The sequence below is a fragment of the Carlito syrichta genome, unplaced genomic scaffold (assembly GCF_000164805.1).
Source record: "Carlito syrichta isolate Samal-C Ts95f unplaced genomic scaffold, Tarsius_syrichta-2.0.1 Scaffold317479, whole genome shotgun sequence".
NCBI lineage: Eukaryota > Metazoa > Chordata > Mammalia > Primates > Tarsiidae > Carlito > Carlito syrichta.
The window spans coordinates 727,271-748,729 of record NW_007261575.1 but is presented as its reverse complement, the minus strand read 5'-3'; the positions used below and the strand labels follow the sequence as shown (position 1 = coordinate 748,729).

General features: G+C 36.0%; 1 protein-coding gene across 1 annotated transcript in view; it reads left to right on the top strand.

The window, feature by feature from the left end:
• Nucleotides 1–21,459, top strand: part of SMCHD1 (structural maintenance of chromosomes flexible hinge domain containing 1) — a 144,605-nt gene that overhangs the window by 66,340 nt on the left and 56,806 nt on the right. Inside the window, exons 18-24 of the mRNA XM_021707416.1 lie at nt 8,053–8,130; nt 8,210–8,329; nt 11,320–11,464; nt 14,097–14,193; nt 16,634–16,706; nt 18,779–18,918; nt 19,546–19,680. Coding sequence (XP_021563091.1) covers nt 8,053–8,130; nt 8,210–8,329; nt 11,320–11,464; nt 14,097–14,193; nt 16,634–16,706; nt 18,779–18,918; nt 19,546–19,680 — 788 coding nt within the window. The remainder of the gene's footprint in view (nt 1–8,052; nt 8,131–8,209; nt 8,330–11,319; nt 11,465–14,096; nt 14,194–16,633; nt 16,707–18,778; nt 18,919–19,545; nt 19,681–21,459) is intronic.

The window sequence follows — 21,459 nt, the reverse complement described above, 5'->3', positions numbered from 1 at the left end:
TCTCGCCAGTTGCCCAGGTGGGTCTCGAACCCGCGGGCTCAGGCAATCCACTCATCTCAGCCTCCCAAGGCGCGGGATTATAGGCTGAGCCACCAAGCCTGGCTGTTTCTGAGTTATTTTACTTAAAATAATGACCTTCGTTTCATCCATGTTGCTGTAAAAGCCATGATTTCGTTCTTTTTTATGGTTGAGTGGTATTCCATGATATATACTACATTTTCCTTATCCAATCACTCATTGATAGACACTTAAGTTGACTCCATATCTTTACTGTTGTGAGTAGTGCTGCAATAAACATACAAGTACAGGGTTTTTAAATATATAATGATGTATTTTTCTTTAGGTAGATGCCCAGCAGAGGGATTGTGGAATTATAGAGTAGTTCTACTTTTAGTTCTTTGAGAAATCTCCATACTCCATACCATAAAGCTTGTACTAATTTACATTCCTACCTACAGAGTATAAGCCTTCTCTTTTCTCTGTATCCTTGCAAACATGTTTTTTTTTTTGAGTTGGAGTCTCACTCTGTCGCCCAGACTGGAGTGCAGTGGCCGCTCCCAGCCACCTCAGCCTCGACCTACTGGGCTCCGGCAATCCTTCCGCCTCAGCCTTCCAAGTAGCCAGAATTATAGGCATGCGCTACCACGCCTGGCTAATTTTTTGATTTATTGTAGAGATGAGTTCTTGCTGCCCAGGCAGGTCTCGAACCCGCGGGCTCAGGCCATCCACTCACCTCAGCCTCCCAAAGGCGCGGGATTACAGGCTGAGCCACCGAGCCTGGCTCAACATGATATTTTTTACTTGTGTAAGATATTGTCTCAATGTGATTTTAATTAACATTTCTATGATGATTAGTGATATTGAACATTTTAAAATATGCTTCCTGACTACTTTTAGTTCTTTTTTTGAACAATGTTAATTTCCTTTGCCCAGTTTTTAACTTGGTTATTTGGGTAATGTTACTGTTGTTGTTTGAATTCCTTCTAGATTCTGAATATCAGTCCCCTTTCAGATGTATAGTTAGCAAGTATTTTCTCCCATTCTGCAGGTTGTCTGTTCACTCTGTTGATTGTTTCTTTTGCTCTGCAGAACCCTTTTAGATTAGTAAGTCCCATTTGTCTATTTTTGCTTTGGCTGAATTTGCTTTGTTGTCTCAGCCATGAATTATTTTTGTATTGGCCAGCGTCTAGAAGAGATTTTTTCTAGGCTTTCTTCTCCTATATTTGTAATTTCAAGTCTTTATATTTATTCTTTAATCCTTTTTGAGTTAATTTTTGTATATGATGAGACATAGAGCTTCTGTTTCATTCTTCTGCATATGACAATCCGATTTTTCAGCACCATTTATTGAAAAGGGCATACCTCAGTATGTTTTTGTCAGTGTTTTCTTTTTTTTTAAATTGGAGTCTCACTCTGTCGCCCAGACTGGAGTGCAGTGGCATGCTCCCAGCCACCGCAGCCTCGACCTGCTGGGCTCCGACAATCCTTCTGACTCAGGCTTCCAAGTATCTGGAACTACAGGCGTGTGCTACCACGCCCTGCTTCTTTTTGATTTATTGTAGGGGCAAGGTCTTGCCAAGTTGCCTGGATAGGTCTCGAACCCACGGGCTCAGGCAATTCACTTGCCTTGGCCTCCCAAAGTGCTGGGATTACAATCTGAGCCACCGAGCTCGGTGTCAGTGTTTTCAAATATCAGTTGGCCGTAAGTATGTGGCTATATTTCTGGGTTCTGTATTTTGTTTCATTGATCTATTATTATACTAATACCATATTGTTTTGGTTTCTGTAGCCTTTGTAATATAACTTAAAGTCAAGTAATGTGATTCCTCCAGCTTTACTTTTTATGCTTAGGAATGCTTTGGCTATTCAGGCTCTTTTTTCAGGCTCATATGCATTTGAGGATTGTTTTTTCTAATTCTGTGCAATATTATTTTGATAGATTGAAAGCTCTGAATTGGATCTGTAGATTGCTTTGGGCCATGTGGTCATTTTTGACAATATTGATTCTTCCAATTCATGAGCATGGAATATTTCTTCATTTGTTTGTATCATCTACAATTTCTCTTTTTTTTTTTTTTGAGTTGGAGTCTTACTTTGTCACCCAGGGTGGAGTGCGGTAGCATGCTCACAACCACCGCAACCTCAGCCTGCTGTGCTCAAGGGATCCTTCCAAGTAGCTGGAACCACAGGCGTGTGCCACCACGCCTGGTTAATTTTTTGTTTTATTATAGAGATGAGGTTTCGCCATGTTGCCCAGGCTGGTCTTGAGCACTTGAGCTCAGGCAGTCCTCTCGCCTCTGCTTCCCAAAGTGCTGGGATTACAGTTATGAGCTACCGTGCCCAGCTGCAATTTCTTTCATCAATTATTTTATAGTTTTCTTTGTAGAGATCTTTCACTTCCTTGGTTAAATATATTCTTAAGTATTTTATTTTTTTGGTAGTTACTATAAATAGGATTGACTTATTGATTTGGTTCTCAGCTTGATTATTTGTGCATGGAAATGCTACTGATTTTTTATGTTGATTTTATATTTTGAAACTTGACTGAAGTAATTTGTCAAATCTAAGAGTCTTTAGGGTTTTCCACGTATAAGATTATATCATGAGCAAACACATAATTTGATGTCTTTTTTTGAATTAGTGGGAATACTTTCAGCCTCTCCCCGTTCAGTATGATGTTGACTGTGTGTTCGTTGTCTATGGCTTTTATTATTTTGAGGTATGTTTCTTGTACGCCTAATTAATTGAAGGTTTTTATCATGAAAGGCTGCTGAATTTTATGAAATACTTTTTCTGCATCTGTTGAGATGATCATATGGTTTTTGTTTTTAATTCTGTTTTTGTTGAGAATTGTGTATCGATTTGCATATGTTGAACCATCCTTGCATCCATGGAATAAAACCCACTTGGTAGTGATGTATTATTTTTTTGATGTGCTGTTGGATATCAGCACATCAAAAAATGTTTGCTAGTATTTTGATGAGGGATTTAGCATCTGTGTTCACCAGGGATATAGACCCATAGTTTTGTTGTTTTCTTTTTGTCCTTGTTCAGCTTTTATATCAGAGTGATATTGGCTTCATAAGCTGAGTTATGGATTGTTCCCTCCTCCTCAACTTTTTTGAAAAAAGGTTCGGAAGATCGGTACCAGTATTTCCTTGAACATTTGACAGAATTCAATTGTTAATCCATCTGGTCCTCAGCTTTTTTGTTTTTGTTGGGAAGGTTTTTTGTTTTGTTTTGTTTCATTACTGATTTAATCTCACTAGTCATTATTGATCTGTTCAGGATTTCTGTTTTTTCCTGGTTCAATCTTGGGCGGTTATATATTTTCAGGAATTTATTTGCTTTCTAGTTTGTGGGTATGATGCTTAATATTAGGTGTCAACTTGACTTGGTTGAGGATGCCTAGATAGCTGATGGACCATTATTTTTGTATGTGTCTGTGAGGGTGTTTCCAGAGGAGATTGATATGTGAATTGTTGACTTGGGAGAGGAAGACCTCCCCTCGCTATGGGCAGGCACCATCTATTTAATCATTACAGCACAGTTATAACAAACAAGCAGAAGAACTGGGATAGATACCTTGCTGAGTTTCCCTCTGCTGTCTTTCTCCCTTCTCTGGCAGGATACTTCGCTTTCTCTTTTCCTGCCTTGATCATCAGACTCCAGATTCTTCAGTCTTTGGACTCTGTGACTTGTAGTAGCAGCCTCCTGGGAGCTCTCAGGCCTTTGGCTTCAGACTGAGGGCTGACTGTCAACTTCTCTGGTTTTGAGACTTGGACTGAGCCATGCTCCCAACTTTTCTCATTGCCCAGCTTGCAGATGTACTGTTTGTTATAGGACTTTGCTTTATAATTGTGTGAGCCAGTTCTACCCAATATTCCCTTTGATTTATACACATATCTTAGTTGTTCTATCTCTCTGGAAAAACCTGAATAATACAGAGATGCATAGTTATTCATAATATTCTCTGATGGTCTTTTGCATTTCTGTGGTATCAGTTGTAATGTCTCCTTTTCATTTCTGATTGTGTTTATTTGAATTTTCTCTCTTTTCTTGGTTAGTCTAGCTAGAGTTCTGTCAGTTTTGCTTAGCTTTTCAAAGAAGTGACTTTTCAAAGGATTCAGTTTCTTTCACTTTTATGTTGAGCTCCCATTTTCCTTCTTGGATAAAAGTTTATAGTGTGAATCTCTGCACACTCTTTTGCTATTTCCAAGTGGGTTGAGGTATACTAACAAAGCTTCTAATCTGGTATCTTGTAGGAAGGAAAAAAAAATAGTTTTTTTTGTTTTTTTTTTTGAGTTGGAGTCTCACTCTGTTGCCCAGACTGGAGTGCAGTGGCCGCTCCCAGCCACCACAGCCTCGACCTGCTGGGCTCCGGCGATCCTTCCGCCTCAGCCTTCCAAGTAGCCGGAATTACAGACATGTGCTACCACGCCCAGCTGATTTTTTTGATTTATTGTAGAAATGAGGTCTCGCTGCCCAGGCAGGTCTCGAACCCGCGGGCTCAGGCAATCCACTCACCTCAGCCTCCCAAAGGCGCGGGATTACAGGTTGAGCCACCAAAAAAAACAGTTTTTTAAGCTAATTTTTAAAATTAAAAATAAAAAAGAAGAGGAATTGCATAATGAACCCCAATATATTGATTAACCTAGTTCAACAGTTTTGAAACATTTGACTTTTCTTGCTTCATTTTTCCTTTTTGTGGTGGTTGAATGGCAACTGTACCCACCTCTTAAAAACATTCTTATGTAATTATAATTCAGTTTTCACAGTAATTTATTGGTACCATCTGATACCCAGTCTAACTCAAATTTCCCTGATTTTTCATAAGGATGTCTTGTTATGGTTGTTTGGGGGGGGGGAATCAGGTATATGTATTACAGTTAGTTACATATCATCTTAAGTCTGTTTCCCCATAGTAGAGTTTCCTCCTTTTTTATGCTACTGATTTTCTGACAAAACCCAATCACTTGTTCTGGAGAGTGTTTGACATAATTTTTTCCCCACGTAACTTGTTTGTTCTCTTGGGATATTAAAGAAGAAAACAAACTTTTTTCTTCTCTCCCAGAACACTTCTTACACCAAATGTGGGGATTTTTACCCCCATACCAACCAGTTTTTCATTCTCATAGGACACCAGTAGAGTTTAACTCAGACACACTTAGCTTATACCTCACAGGTTAAATACCATAAGACTGTGCTCACTTCAGATTCCCATCCCAGGTACTTCTAACCATACTTTTGACCGATCAGCTATAATTGGGAGGTTCCCACAACCTCTTCCTTCGGTAATTTGCTAGAAGGGCTCACAGAACTCAGGGGAACGTTCACTTATATTTACTGTGAAGGATACAACTTAGGAACAGCCAAATAGAAGAGATGTGCCAGACAAGGTATGGGGGAAGGGCACATAGCCTCCATGCCCTCTCAGGCATGCCACCCTCTCAGCATCTTGATGTGGAGGCTTCATTACCCAGGCCTAAATGATTAAATCACTGACCATTGGTGATGGAACTCTAGCTCTTCTCCCTTCCCAGGAGACAGGTTAATGCTGAAAGTCCCAACCCTCTAATCACATGGTTCATTCCCTTGGCATAATTAGAGTCTTTATAAAAGTCACTTCATTAACATAAACACAGGTGTGGTTTAAGAGCCTTATTATGAATAAGACACTCCTCTCATCCTTATCAGGGAACTCTGAGGTATTATGAGCTCTGTGCCAGGAAGACCAAATATGTATTTTTTATTATACCACACTATCACAGATGTTACTTATCTGTTCTGTTATTCTACTTCCCAAAAATTGAAAGTTAGCCCTAACAGCTTGATTAGGTTTAAATTCACTATTCTTTTCCCCTAAAGCAGGAATTAGTGCTATATAGGTAATGTGTGTTTCTTATCGTGTTACATCAAGGGGCACATTGCCACTGGGTGAAATTGCTTTTCCCCTAAAGCAGGAATTAGTGCTTTTCTTTTCCCCTAAAGCAGGAATTAGTCCTATATAGGTAATGTGTGTGTCTTGTCGTGTTACATCAAGGATTGCACATTGCCACTGGGTGAAATTGCTTCTTGGCTTTTAAATTGACAATTAGGAATAACTTTTTGAAAGAAGAGAAGAAAAACTGAATTTATACTGTTTTGCATGTAGTTGTCCCACTCTTAGTATTGCTAGGATGGATTATGGAATTCCATATAAAGGTAGGTATTTAATTGTAGATTATCAGAGTCATGAATTGGTGCTGTACAGTAATGCCCAGTGAGGGTTTTTGTTTAAGTGTTTTTGTGTACTTTCTGGGTTTTATATATTTAATATGCTTTATTCTTTTTGATGTGCCTTCATGTTGGCTCCTGTGTCCTCTTGATAGGATACATTTGATCTTTGATATAAGCTTTCTTACTTTCTGACTCAGGATACCATAGAATCTTCTTCTATATGTGCTTGACCCTAGACCCGGAGTCAGTGACTACTCCTGGGTCCTTTCAATGGGGAGTGGTATTTAAAGGCCCCAACCTGAGTGTTAGGATTGTACATTGCCACTGGGTGAAATTGCTTCTTGGCTTTTAAATTGACAATTAGGAATAACTTTTTGAAAGAAGAGAAGAAAAACTGAATTTATACTATTTTGCATTTTTAATTAACCACCTTGATTATATACAAGGAGGAACCCCCCCAAAAAAAACCCGGAATTTATTTATTAAAAATTGTGTATTCTTGCATGTTTAAGCCTTAGTCACCTTTAAAATACTCTCATTTGGATGCAGTATACCTATCAAGACACTTTCCACTGCTCAAAACGGTTTTTGAACTTATCGGTTTTGATACCTTTTAGTGCTTCTGCCACTTTGTTTCACCTCTTTCACATCAGCACAACATTTCCCTTTGAGGACTTTTTTCAACTAGGGAAACAAAACAAAGTCCCAGGCAAGATCAGGTGAATAAGGAGGGTGGGAAATGGGGGTCATGCCATTTTTGGTCAAAAACTGCTGAACACAGCGCAGTGTGTTGTGAGGAGGTGTGCTTCTAAATCACCCATCTTGAAATGGGCAAACATGTTGAAAGAATCTTAAAAAAAAAAGACAAAACTTCACTCAAGCCACATATAGCATCTCACAACAACGCTAGCTGGTACACTGATGCCTGTATGTTCTTAGAACACTTACCTAAGGTAAGCCTGTACTACAAGAAGCCTGCCATTCCAAAAAAATAGTTATGGTGTTTTTTGGGGAGGTCCCCCCTCGTATTTCCTGTCTATCGTATTGAAAATCACAATTCCTAACATTCTTAGCAATTGTGTGTTTGCTTCATCATATAACAAATAGTTTTAAAATAATTACACTGATGGCATTCCTTAATATAAGATTATTAAATTAAAATTGACTTCTTGCAGCTTTATTTTCCTTAAAATATTTTTCTCTTTTAAAATAGTTTTTTTTTTAAGTATTTATTCTAAAGTTACTTGAAGTAATTCTCTTTTATTGTCTGTGTGGTCGTGTCACCTACTTTGTAATGTTTTTTGGGTATTTAAGTCATTTACAATTCTTAAGTGGACAATAAATAACAAGGAATATTTCAGAGAAGTCATGTTATCTCTTTATTCTGTTTTTTCCTTTCTATTTAGATAGTAATTTTATTAGTTTTTGGCTTATCTTTCCTGAATTTTTTTTATTCTCTTAACAGTAGATCAGTAGAAGTTGGAGAGTACTCTGTATTAATAAACTATGCTATTTTAATTTTGGAAAAAACTTTTAAAGAACGTAATTTTTTTTTTTTTTTTTTACTATCAAAGAATTATCATATCCTTTTGTTTGTACCAGTTTATCTTACTTGCACATAAAGTAAAAGATTTGAAATAAAGGGATTTTAATTAGCTGAATGAGTAAACTTTCATTATTGCTTATATAGGATAGCATTAGCTCTTTTGAAGCTTCAAACCAAATTCTTAGATATACAGCAAATAAACATATTTGGTGCCAGTAGAACACTTAATATTCATGTTTTATGTTCAATTTCTCAAGACAGTATTGTTTCTCTTTTCTTTTATTAAGCTTCAAGTGGAAATAAAGAAATCATTTCACATATTAGTCAACATGGAGGAAAATGGCCTTACTGGTTTAAAAAAATGGGTGAGTTCTTATTCTTAATGTTAAAAAATATGTCAGTATTATGTTGACTTGATTTTTAATTTTTTCTTAATTTATCCAGAAAATATTCAAAAGTTGGGGAATTATACATTGAAATTGCAAGTTGTATTGAATGAAAGTAGTGCAGACACTTACGCAGGAAGACCACTACCATCTAAAGCAATTAAATTTTCTGTTAAAGGTAAGCATATAATTGTATGCTAAAAATGGCATTTTAAATCAAGAGGGAAAGAGATAATTCAGTAAAGGTATTTGCAGAGTTGGGTTAACCACCTTAGTTTTTAAATGGCTTTATAACTCTACTTGATAATCTTTTCCTTCTGAATTTTGAGGACATTGTTTTCTACCTTTTGTTGTTGCTGTTTCATTCATCAGCTGGCTATAAATCTCATATACGCCTATTTTATTTTCTAGGGTTTTTTTCTTGGATAACTTTGCTTTTCTACTCTGTTCTTTTTCTCTAAAACATCTGTTATTAAGATACTGGATTTCCTGACTGGTATACTACTTTTGTTTTTTCTTTTTTTTTTTTGAGTTGGAGTCTCACTCTGTCGCCCAGACTGGAGTGCAGTGGCCGCTCCCGGCCACCGCAGCCTCGACCTGCTGGGCTCCCCTGATCCTTCCACCTCAGCCTTACAAGTAGCCGGAATTACAGGCATGCGCTACCACGCCCAGCTAATTTTTTGATTTATTGTAGAGATGAGGTCTTGCTGCCCAGGTGGGTCTCGAACCCGCAGGCTCAGGCCATCCACTCACCTCAGCCTCCCAAAGGCGTGGGATTACAGGTTGAGCCACTTTTGTTTTTTCTACTTTCCACTTCTTGGTTTTATTTTTTACTTCGTTGGAGATTTCCTTAACTTGATATTCTGCACTTTCTATTGAGTTTTCTCTTTTTCCTATCATTTTTAGTTTATAAAATATTTTTTTAAATTCCTTTTTAGAAGCATTGTTTTCCTACTTCATGAGTTTAGTATCTTTAATTTTCTGAGGATATTAATAATACTGGGGGTTTCTCTTGACACATTTTTCCTTACTCATAGTCTGTTTCTTCCATGTTCTTTTATTTTCTTCTTGCTCTGAGTCTTTCATATTAGATATACTCTTACATGACTAGCAGTATGCTGACATTTAAAAATAGGATGCTTGAAAACTTGTATTTTATTGGGGGAAATTATGAAGTTTTTAGGTCTTCTCTCTTTGACTGTTCAGATTTCCCAGAGTGGAGCCTTCCAGTCAGTTGCTAGGAGGATAAAGAACTGGCCACCAGCATTTCAGGAGTCAAGACTGTTGGAAGAGAGGTTGGGATGAGGGGGCTCACATTTTTTTCTTTCTTTCTTTTTCTATTCATCAAGAAGCAAGTCATAATATGTAATCTTTCACTTGATTTTTCTGTTTCAGTAAACTGTGACACTTTAGTAGTGCTGTGTCCCTCACTTCTTAGACCTCCTCTCCCTTCTCTGGAAAAGAATCCTTCCATTTTTGCTGGGGATGAAGAAGGATGCATTGAAGGATGGGGATCTGGGGACGTGCTCCTTAAACAGACTTAATTCCTGTCACTTTTGAGTGTCTTGTAATGTGAATCAAATTGGGTCTGTGCTTAATAGCTGTTTGAAGATTTGATGTTCTTGGGTCTTTCTGCTAAGTCAGTTATACTTGTCCTTGTGTTCTTTGGTGTTCCAATTCTATTGTCCTTTTTCTTGATTGCTGTTTTTGTAGGATTTCAGGTCTCCTAAAATAATCTCTAGTGTCGTTGTTACGGGGTTTCTGTAGAGAACTGATCTAAGTACCTGTGATTGTCTTGCCTTCTTTAATTGGAAGGATCACCTTGGAGACTTTAAAAAAAAAATTAGTAGAGACTTAATTACATGTAAATCTGCATGTTCTTTTAATAACTGTGGAACATTTCATAGTATGTATTTTCTATTGTTTAAGCAGTTTCCTGTTAATGAACCATTTATGTTGTTTCCAGTTTTACAAACCGTTTTGCTATATGGAAAACCAAAATTGACTGGACTTAGTGGCTCAGCCTGTAATCCTAACACTTTGGGAGGCCAAGGCAAGTAGATTGCCTGAGCCCACGGGTTCGAGACCAGCCTGGGCAACTTGGTGAGATCTTGTCTCTATAATAAATAAAAAATTAGCTGGGCACAGTAGCGTGCTCCTGTTGTTCTGGCTACTTGGAAGGCTGAGGTGGAAGGATTGCCAGAGCCCAGCAGGTCGACACTGGGGTGGCAGTGAACGTGCCACTGCACTCCAGGCTGGGCAATAGTGAGACTCCAACTCAGAACAAAACAAACAAAATTGTGCTGCTTTGTGTACATGTGCTAGAATCTGTCTAGGGTGGATACCAAAAAGTAGAATTTCTAAAAGGCTATGCCATGGTACCTTCACCAGCAGAATATGAGAGTTCCGATTTTCCTTATGCGTATTCCTAGCTGAACTATATATTTATTAAGCATAATTAGTGGTTAAATTCTGTCTCTGATTTTTAGGTTATGTACCGATTCTAGCCTTTGTTGTACATTGTATGTAATCTGTGAAGGCCTGTTCATTTACTGTGGTTCTCAAATTTGAGTTTGTATCAGAGTCACCTGAAGGGCTTATTAAAACAGCCTGCTGAGTCTCCCAGCGTTTCTGATTCAGCAGGTTTGAGGTGAACCCTAGAATTTGCATTTCTGTTAAGTTCCCATGGGATACTGAAACTGCTAGACCAGAACCATACTTTGATAACAGCTTGTTTATAGGTTTTCATGTATTCTGAAGTTTAGTTGTTTGTTACATATGTTGCAATTATTTTTTCATGTAGAACTTTATCTTATATTTAACTTCATCAGAGATAGCTTTTTATAGTTATTGAATGTTGCGTTTTGTTTTAGAAGTTCTCTCCTATAATAAGATTGTAAACTTTCTTCTTAATATTCTAATAATTGCATATTTAAAATCAATTTATCGCTGTCTCTAGAAATTTGCTTTTATTTACTGTGTGAGATAAAGATCTAACTTTATTTTCCCAGTAGATTGTTTATATAATTTTTATAATTTTTACACTGGTTTAAAATGCCATCGTTATCATAGTCTAATTTCTCATATATAAATGGATTTGTTTCTGATCTCTAGTGAATTGTCTGAATAGTGAACTTGCTTTTGTTTTCACTTTTGTTTGTGTTAAAGAGGGTAAGCCAGAGAAATTTTCATTTGGTCTTCTGGATCCTCCTTTTCGTGTTGGAGTTCCATTCAATATCCCTCTGGAGTTTCAGGATGAATTTGGTCATACTAGCCAACTAGTAACTGATATTCAGCCAGTTCTTGAAGCAAGGTAAGTTGAAGGATCAACTTTGCATTTGCATTTGTCCTTTCATATTTACTAAGCATTCACTCTTTTCAAGTTTAAATTATTTTTCTGAGGTTGTTAACTTTGATATTATCATTTAAAATGTTAGTGAATGTTATGACCTCTGGGGGATTTACTTAGCCCCAAGCTATTCTCTGTGACTATAGTGTCATATGTAAATTGCTTCACTGAATCTATTGCCGAAGTTGTTTAGGTGTTTAGGTCGTACCACATCTCTTTTGCAGGTGTGATATAGCTCCTGATAATTCAACCTGTTAGTAATACCACTATTTATTTTGTTGTTTACTTAGAAGTTATGAACATTTAAACAGTGGTATTACCTACTAGTAGGCTTTTAACTTGCTGATGCAATTTATGTTTATGTTTTAAAAACTGAAGCAATGAAATATATGCTTTTCATGAAAGTTTGGGTCTGTCCTTAGAATTTGCCTTTATTTTAGCAGCCCCTAAAAAGCCCTTATATTAAGAAATAGGTCTGAAAGACTATTTTTCTTAAACATTTTGTGGTTTCTGTTTTTATTTTCTGACAGATTTTCTCAACCTGTACCACCTTTCCATTGAGTTTTTCCTTTCTGCTGTCACATTTTTAACTTCCATGGGTTCTTTCTGGCTCTCTGAATTTTTTTTTATAGATTATCTTCTTGTTTTGTGAATGTATTACTTTTTTCATTGATAAAGTGAATGTCAGTTTTGTTTTACCTATACAGATAATCTCTGTTGTCTCCAGCTTAATTGCTTTTTTGCTTGTTTGTTCTTGGTTTCTTCAGATATCTGGTTATTGATCATCTATTTGTAAATGAGTAGAGTACTGAAATGCAAATGAGAGACTGAGAATGTGAAAAGGCTGTGAACTCTACTATAGGGTGATTTGTGTGGACCATCTTGTTGGAGGGAAATCCTGTTGTTAGTATCTGCTGTCTGTGGTTCAGAGATCCTCTGTGTTAACTTTTTCAGAGAATAATCTCAATCATCTGCCAGAAGTAGAGAGGGGAGATCTGAGATCTAAACTTCCATCAATCTTTTATTAAAAATAAGCAAACCTGCTCTCACTTTCAGAAGACCCTGGTGCCACCGATTCTGAGCAGCAAATGGAGATTTTGTGATAGATCGTTTTCCAGTTTTTTCCTGCTACTATTTTAGGATTCAGCTTTCTTGAGACTGCTAAGACATTTGCCGCTTGTCTGTTCTGTTTTCTTGCTGATAAGTTTTGTTGTCCTTACCTCTTCTTCCTTCTGTTTTTTTCTAATGTTTCCTGTAATAATGGGGTAAATCCCTTCACTGTCATGTTGTTGAGTGATGTGCAGGTGATGCTCCACAATTTCTTTTGACTTGCCACAGGAAAGAATTTTAGAGTGAATCCAAGTATAGTTTAAGACAACTTATTAGAGAGAAAAAGGCATGCCTGATGTGCATGGACGTTTTAAGAGAAAGAACATGCATTTGCCTTTGATAAGAAACTTTGATAAACTTTTACAATGATAGTTATACTAACAATGAGCTAAGAGGGTGGGCTGCACATTCCAGCCTGCAAGGTGGTCTGGTCTGGTGTCCCTGGTTGGTTAGGTGGAGGTCATATACATATAAGAAAGATGTCTGAATGCTTATCCTATTTTGATTTAAATTGCCTACAAGAAACCTATCTATGTGTAACCTGCACTGAATAGCCTGCCTCAATATTAGTGATGTTTTAAGAGAGTGAAAATAGATATATATGGTTAATATACCAACTTTCTCAGGGAATTCATTTTATCTTGTATGCTACTTTACATCTTTTTTCAAATGAGCTTTACAATTTATTCAGAAAATACCTGCAAACATTTAACATTCCTCAGAAAAATTAGACATTTTCTCCATCGAGAGTGTAGAAAGGCTGTTGTTGCCTGTGAGCTCTATTGTAGGATGATCTATGTAGAGCACCTTGTTGGAGTGAAATCTTGTTAGTATCTGCTATCTATAGTTTTACTTTTTTCCCCTTTCTTTACCTTTGGTAGAGTAAAATGTTACCACTGTAAAGATCTACAGTTGGTCAAAGCTGATGAAATTAGCTTTAGAATCAGTTTTAGGAATCATTGCTCGTGACAGTAGTTTAGGGGAATCTCAGTATATAGTCTAACCAGATTACATCATCACAAGGCTATCTTCAGTTATTTGGACTTCATCTAAAATTGATGTTCAGTTTAATAATAGGTGCCAAAAATGCTACTGGTGAAAGATTTGAAAGAATCCATTACAAAAACTGAGGGCATCTTTAAAACTGGACTGTTGGGGTTTTTCCTTTTCTTAGACCTGTATACATGGTCTAACATTGGATTAGGTACTCGCTTGGATATTTACTAATTCGATATATGCATTTTTAATTTTGCATGATATCGTATCATTTTCAGTGTTTATCCCATTGGTATCACTTATTAATACTTGTTGGATCAGTTTCTTTGTTAAAGAAATTTGGGAATTTGCTTCTGTCTAGTTATTTCTTCCTACTTAAAAAAATGTTATTAGAAAAACATGTCAATGGCACATAAGCAAACATAAACACGTTTGCAGCTTATTTGTAGGTAATTGAGAGGACGTTAAAAAAATAATTTATTTTTTTCAGTGGTTTATCTTTGTATTACGAAGAAATAACCAAAGGACCAAATTGTATAATTCGAGGTGTGACAGCAAAAGGCTCTGTAAACTCTTGTCAAGGCAAGGTAGGCATTATATATAAACCTTATAATATCTATTAAGTATTTATTTCTTATATTGTAAAAATGAAATTGGAAATTTAGAATGGGATGATCAGCCTGGTGTGGTGGCTCATGCCTCTAATCCAAGCACTTTGGGGAGACTTAGGCAAGAGAATCGCTTGAGGCCAGGAGTTTGAGACTAGCCTGGACAGCAAATATAGCAAGAGACTCTATCTCTACAAAAGAAAAGTTTTTAAAATTAGCCAAATGTGGTGGTCCACACCTGTAACCCCAGCTATTCAGGAGGCTGAAGTGGGGGGACAAGCTGCTTGAGCTTAGGAAGTTGCATTTGCAATGAGTTATGATCACATAACTGTACTCCAGACTGGGTAACAGAGCGAGACCCTGTCTCAAAAAAAAAAGAAAAGAAAGAAAGAAATGACCTATTTGTGTAAACAAGACAATAGGAATTCATCAGTATCATGTCACCTGACTTACCAGTTACAGCTGTAAGAAAAATCAGGTGTTCACTACTGTTATTTGTTAAACATTTATTAATTAATATTTTTAAACTGTCTTCATCATCTCCACTTCAGTTTTTTCACATTCAAAGTCATGTTTTCAACACAGTTATGCAGGACTACACTGATTCTCTTTTCTCTCTCTCTTTTTCTGTCCTTTTTTAAAATTTGAGTTGGAGTCTCATTCACCTAGACTGGAGTGCGATGGTAGGCTCACAGCCACCATAGCCTTGACCTGCTGTACTCAGGCAGTCCTTCCACCTCAGCCTTTCAAGTAGCTGGAGCTACAGGAGCACACCACCATGTCTGGCTAATGTTTATTTATTGCAGAGATGAAGTCTTTGCCAAGTTGCCCAGGCTGATCTTGAACTCTTGGGTTAGGGCAATCCTCTTGCTTCCACCTGCCAAAGTGCTGGGGTTACAGGCATGAGCCCCCACTCCCAGCTTACTTTCCATTTTTGAATATTTTTCTTAGAACAAAAATGACAGAAATCTGAAAAACTTTAACTCACATCTTTAAACATATTGCTTTGGTATTTAGATGAAGGGATATGGTTATGGAAGGAATCCTGTATGTAGTTTGTGGGTCTATTTAAAAAAAAAAAAACAAACAGGGCCAGGTGTGGTGGCTCACACCTGTATTCACAGCACTTTGAGAGGTGAAGGTGAGAGAATTGTTTGTGACCAGCCTAGGCAACTTGGAAAGATTTCATCTCTTCAATAAATCAAAGCAATAATTAACCAGACGTGGTGGCACATGCCACCAGTTCCAACTGCTTAGAACCCTGGGGCAAAAGGATTGCCTGAACCCAGTAGGTTGAGACTGCGGAGGTTGTGGTGGTACCACTGCACTCCAGGCTGGGTGACAGAGTGAGACTATGACTCAAAAAAAGCCAACCAAACCCACCAAAATAAAAAAGGGAAGATAAAGATAAAAACTCCAGTAAGGTCATTTTTCAATTAGTTCTATAAAGCTAATAGACCTGACTAAAGGGAACACTATAGTTAATAACTTAGTGTTATTTTTTTCACTGTATCATTACTTCCTTTTTTTCTTTTGAGTTGGAGTCTCACTCTGTCACCCAGTCTGGAGTGCAGTGCACGCTCCCGACCACCATGGCCTCTACCTGCTGGGCTCAGGTGATCCTTCCGCCTCAGCCTTCCACATTACTTTCAGTATGTTTAAAATGTTTCCCTATCAGTATGATGTTTGAAATAGAGCAAGTAAATTTGTTCAAGTACTATATACTGCTGTGTGTAATCAAATTAAATTAAAATTGAGTTTTATACATCTTTCTGAATTCAGATTTTTCTGGAAAAAGAACATGAGATTAATGGAAAATTTGACTCTAGTAAGGTAAACTTACTACAAATTCCTAAATTTTAAAAACTTCTTTATTTTGAAATCACTTTAGATTTATAGAGGAGTTCAAATACAGTATTAAGAAGTAGCATATACAAAGTTTTTCTATTAATGTTTTTACTGAATCTCATATATTTATCCAGACTAAGAAGTTAGTGTTAACACAATACTATTAACAAAACTATGGACTTTATTCAATTGTCTCCAATTAATGTTATTTTTCTGTCCCAGCATTCAATCCAGAACACCCACATTGCATTTAGAAATTTTGAGATTTTTGTTTCTTTGTAGTTTATTATTTCACATTTTTTATAATCCCTATCTTGATTCTGATAATTATCCAGAGGTTATGCCTTTTGAGTTTGAAGACACTGTTGTCTATAAGGAAGCATTATTGGTCAGTTTTTTTCTCTGAATTTCTGACACACATACATGATAATTTTAGTAAATATAAAGTTGATGAGTAGATTTCTACAATAGTATGAAAATTAAAAGCAAAATATAAATAAAGATTGAGGCAATAAACTACTTAGGTATGTATTTAGAACTTGGGTTTAATTCTTAAAATTTTTTTCAACAGAATTTTAATCTGAAGGTTACTCTGCCTGGTTTAAAAGAAGACTCGCAGATTTTGAAAATTAGATTACTACCTGGTAATATTATTTTAAGAAATATTCCTAATATGTATTTTTAAAATAATATTCTTATGATAAAGTATAATGATACAAAGTTGAAGATTTTGGGGTGTTGGAAATGGTATAAGTCCTAAAAATACTTTTGAATGTCAAACATAGCACTGATAGAAATTACCAGTTCTTTAGCCGGGCTCGGTGGCTCAGTCTGTAATCCCACACCTTTGGGAGGCTGAGGTGAGTGGATTGCCTGAGCCCGCGGGTTCGAGACCCGCCTGGGCAGGCAAGACCTCATCTCTACAATAAATCAAAAAATTAGCTGGGCGTGGTAGCGTGCGCCTGTAATTCCGGCTACTCGGAAGGTGGAGGTGGAAGGATCACCGGAGCCCAGCAGGTCAGGGCTGTGGTGGCCAGGAGCGGCCACTGTACTCCAGTCTGGGCGACAGAGTGAGACTCCAACTCAAAAAAAAAAAAAAAGATTACCAGTTTTTAAAAAGGACAATATTTTAAGAAGAAAAGTTTCTAATATAGTTTTTATTAATTTGATAATGACTTGAGAAAATGAAGTTACATTAAAGTTACATAGGATAGAAAATACTGGCCAATTTAAGAGGCAGTCTGTAGTAGAGATTCAGAGTACATTCTGGAGTCTGCTTTTCTGGGTTTGAATCTATGTAAACTTGTTCTATGTCTCAATTTCCTCATGTGCACATTGAGATTAATATCCATTCTCATGAAGTTATTTTGAGGATTAAATAAGTTAATACAAGTAGTCCTCACTTTGCATGGTTCTGTTTTACTGAGTAGAGGACACAGTTCTAGTATGCGTGAGTTTGCATTAACACTTTACTATGTCTATACCTATATAATACAACAGTGTTTAGCATGTAAGTTTTAGGTCTGATATTAACAATACCATGATCATATCATTGTGCATATGCAAACTTTTGTACTGGTTTTAAGCAAAAAGAAACATATTAGCTATTTGCTTTCACAAATTCAAGTTGGTTGCAGTTTTCCTCAAGTATGAATTGTTAACTGAAATTGGCACATTGGTAGAAGTATTATGTATTAATAAACACATTTATTTGGGAGGTTAACTGAAAAGTTTGGATTTGATAAAATTCTTAGTAACTAGATACTTCTGACTTATTGGGGTGAATTTTAAGCAAAAATGATGAAGTAAGAAGTAGCATAGTATAGTGATAAAAGACAAGGGGTTTCAAATTACAAAACAAGATTTAAACCCATTTCCAGCAGTTAATAACCTGTGACCTGGACAAAATACTTAATTCTCTGATTCAAGTTTCTTCACCTATAAAATGCAGATAATACTAGTAACTTCCTAATATTACTGTGAGATTTATATGAGAATAGTGCTTAATTAAAACTTAGCATAGTGCCTGGCATATAGTAAATAATAAATATTAACTAATATCACTACACAGTAGAATAGTGTATGCTTTTGTTTCTAGTATATAGCATACATTGAATTTTAAAATATTGGTGTTTATGGAACAAATCCCAATGGCTTACTGCAGAAGTGTAAACCTTCTTAATTAATCTTAGGGGAAACTTGCGGTGTCACTTACTTATTACATAAAAAAGTAGTGGGCAATCTAACATGTCTTTGTATGAATTGATCTGATTATGTCTATATGAGTGATCCTTTCAATGTCTAAAACAAGAATGTAGTTACTTGTGCCAGAGAAATTAGTCATCGTGTAAAATTAAAGTTAGTAATTAAAGTAGTTTTAATGAACTTTTCTTTTTCCTCTTGCATACTTTTTCCCCATATTTGAATACTTTTAAAGATTTTAAGTGATTTCTAGCATGAGTTATCACTATATTATACCTTGTGTCATAAACTAAATCTAAACATCAACCACTTTATACAATTAAGAGAGCTCTCATCATGTATAGAATCTATGTGTTTTGAGATAGAACTGATTAAACATGGGTGTTGCTTATTTTTTTCTTTCTTGGCATTTATAAAACATTGAATCTTTAAACATCAAAGTTATTTCTTTTGATATTCAGTAATTCAGTCTTTGGAACCTGAGTATGTGTTTCATTATGTAATTTACTGATAGGATACCCTCGTCGACTGAAAGTGAAACCTGATTCTGAAATTTTAGTTATAGAAAATGGAACAGCTTTCCCATTTCAGGTGGAAGTTTTGGATGAATCAGACAACATAACAGCACAACCAAAATTATTTGTTCAGTGTAAGGTAAGCGTATTGGAAGATAAGAATATTTAGGTTTTGAGTCCTATCGTAGTAAATGGTAATGACTATATGTTTTGGCTACTTTATAGTAAGTGTTGCATAGTATTTAAGTCTTAAATTATTTTTCCACGGAGGAATTTGTGGGATATCATTGCCAATAGAGTTTCATCATTCTTAAACCAATAAAGATGCCAACTGTGCTCAGTTTCATAAAGAAATTTATGAATAATAAGTTTCCTACCCTCGTCTCCCTTGCCTCCGTTCCCCTCATTTCAGATGAAGTATTTCATTTATGAATACAATGATAGAAATGTCTTTTAGGATTGGGAATGGATGGTTAAATGAAAGTAGGTAGATGACCACAAAAGAAAAGGAAAACCCAAATAAATAAATAAATAAAAGAATTGTGATTGAAGAAGTTGTTTTCCTTCCAAAACACATAAATTTTACCTAGCACTGTAGAAAACTACTTGTTTAGAAGTTTTCTAGAATGTTAATGAGTTCTACGTAGATTTTTTAAATTCATAGCCAGAAATAGTAACTGGAATGAATTATTTGAAAATGTGAAAATTAGTGAATAATCAGTTACGTTTGATTGGGGTCTTAAATTATTTTGCATCCTTTGAATAGTTTTCAGGTGCTCCAAACCTTCCAGTCTATGTTGTGGATTGCAGTAGTTCTGGAACCAACATTTTAACAGGATCTGCAATTCAAGTTCAGAATATTAAAAAAGATCAGATGCTTAAAGCAAGAATTGAAATACCTGTAAGTTATTGTTAACTCACTGATATTATATTGAGTCTTCATACAAATAGTGTTTAACACCCTCATAATACTATATGCAAAGTTGTTTGACTTTTAAAAATGAGGTGTTCATGGTTCTTTTAGCCAAAGGGAAGAAAAGGCAACCTGAAATGGTATGTTGACTGTTTTACCATTACGTATCAAATATCAGTAATTATCTTGATCATCAAACCTTTTACACTTTCTTTCCTACAGCTATTACTGATTTACATTTCTCTAAAAATATTTTTTCTTCTATTAAAATGTATCATTTTATTTTGTTATTTTATTTCTTAGAAAGTTTGGTAGAATGAGGGGGAAGGGGGATGGGATTAACAGTCACAAATATCTGTTGGGGATGGGAAAGACCTCTTATCAACAGGGTGCCTGAATGAAACGTAATTGTACACCTAACCCTTAACTGTACCCCACAAAATCATAATAAAAAATATTGATTAAAAAAAAGAAAAAGAAAATTTGGTTGATAGCTCCACTTACTCTATCACTGAAGGATATATAAACCTTTAATTTGTGTATATAACTTTTTATGTAAATACATAGTTTTTTCTTAGTATTTACACAAAGGGATTTTTAAGTAATGTGCCAGTAGAGTACTGTTTGTTGGAGATGCAGCATGCATGATGGTGAAGTCATTATAGAGGAAGGTGCAATAAGCAGTCAGTCTCCTAAGGCTGCTGAACAGGATAACAAATACTTAAATACTTAAATGTGATCGCTAAAAGTAATTGATATGGTAAGTGACAGATAACCTAATCGGTTGATTAGCTCATCCTTTTCTGCTAATTATACATCAATTATTAATATATCTTGAACCTCAGATGGGTAAAAGATGTGCTTTATTTTTTAAACTAAAATGAGATAACTCTTGACTTTATTCCAGTTCTTTTCAATCTGGTTATATTTGATAATTTTAAAACAATTTATTACGAATTTCCTTTATGCAATAATGTGGGCAACGTTTTTTGAGCTTACTATCTTGCAAAAGGTCATGATTTGGGATTAGGAAGGAATCTGGATTTGGAGACAAGAGCAACAAGCATTAGTACTTATGTAAATACTACAGAACAACAGGCAGAAAACCAAGAATCAGGGTCAGTTAAAACAAATACCAACATATTTCCTCTAATGTACAGTAACAAAATGTTATCCAAAGGCAGTAACTCTGAGTTTAAGGAATAAAGTATATTTTTGACGGAGGATGGGCTATTTGCCTGATCCTCTGTGAAGTAAAAATGTTAAATATGTCATCAAGCCCATGGTTGGGCTTCCATAGAAAAACTGCAACTGGATGAGAAGGGAGACATGAGTTAAGTCAGATTATAAAGGTATTTTATGATTAAGACTATTTTAAATTTAGCGTATGCTGTGGAATAGACTATAGCTAGATTATGAAATAATGATGTAATATTTTAATTGTGCTTAAAATCAACTTATATACATAATTTAGCTCTTCTGTCCTGATCTGTAGAACACTGTTGTGCTGGTAATAAGTTGTAAATATTGATAAGTTCAGTCTTCAGGGCATTGGAGCCCTTCTCTGGCTGAAAGCTATCTTGGTCACTTATCCCAATATATTATGAATGGAAAAAAACTCTGAAAGCTGCAACGAAGCCGGGCTTGGTGGCTCAGCCTGTAATCCCGCGACTTTGGGAGGCTGAGGTGAGTGGATTGCCTGAGCCCGCGGGTTCGAGACCCGCCTGGGCAGCGAGATCTCATCTCTACAATAAATCAAAAAATCCT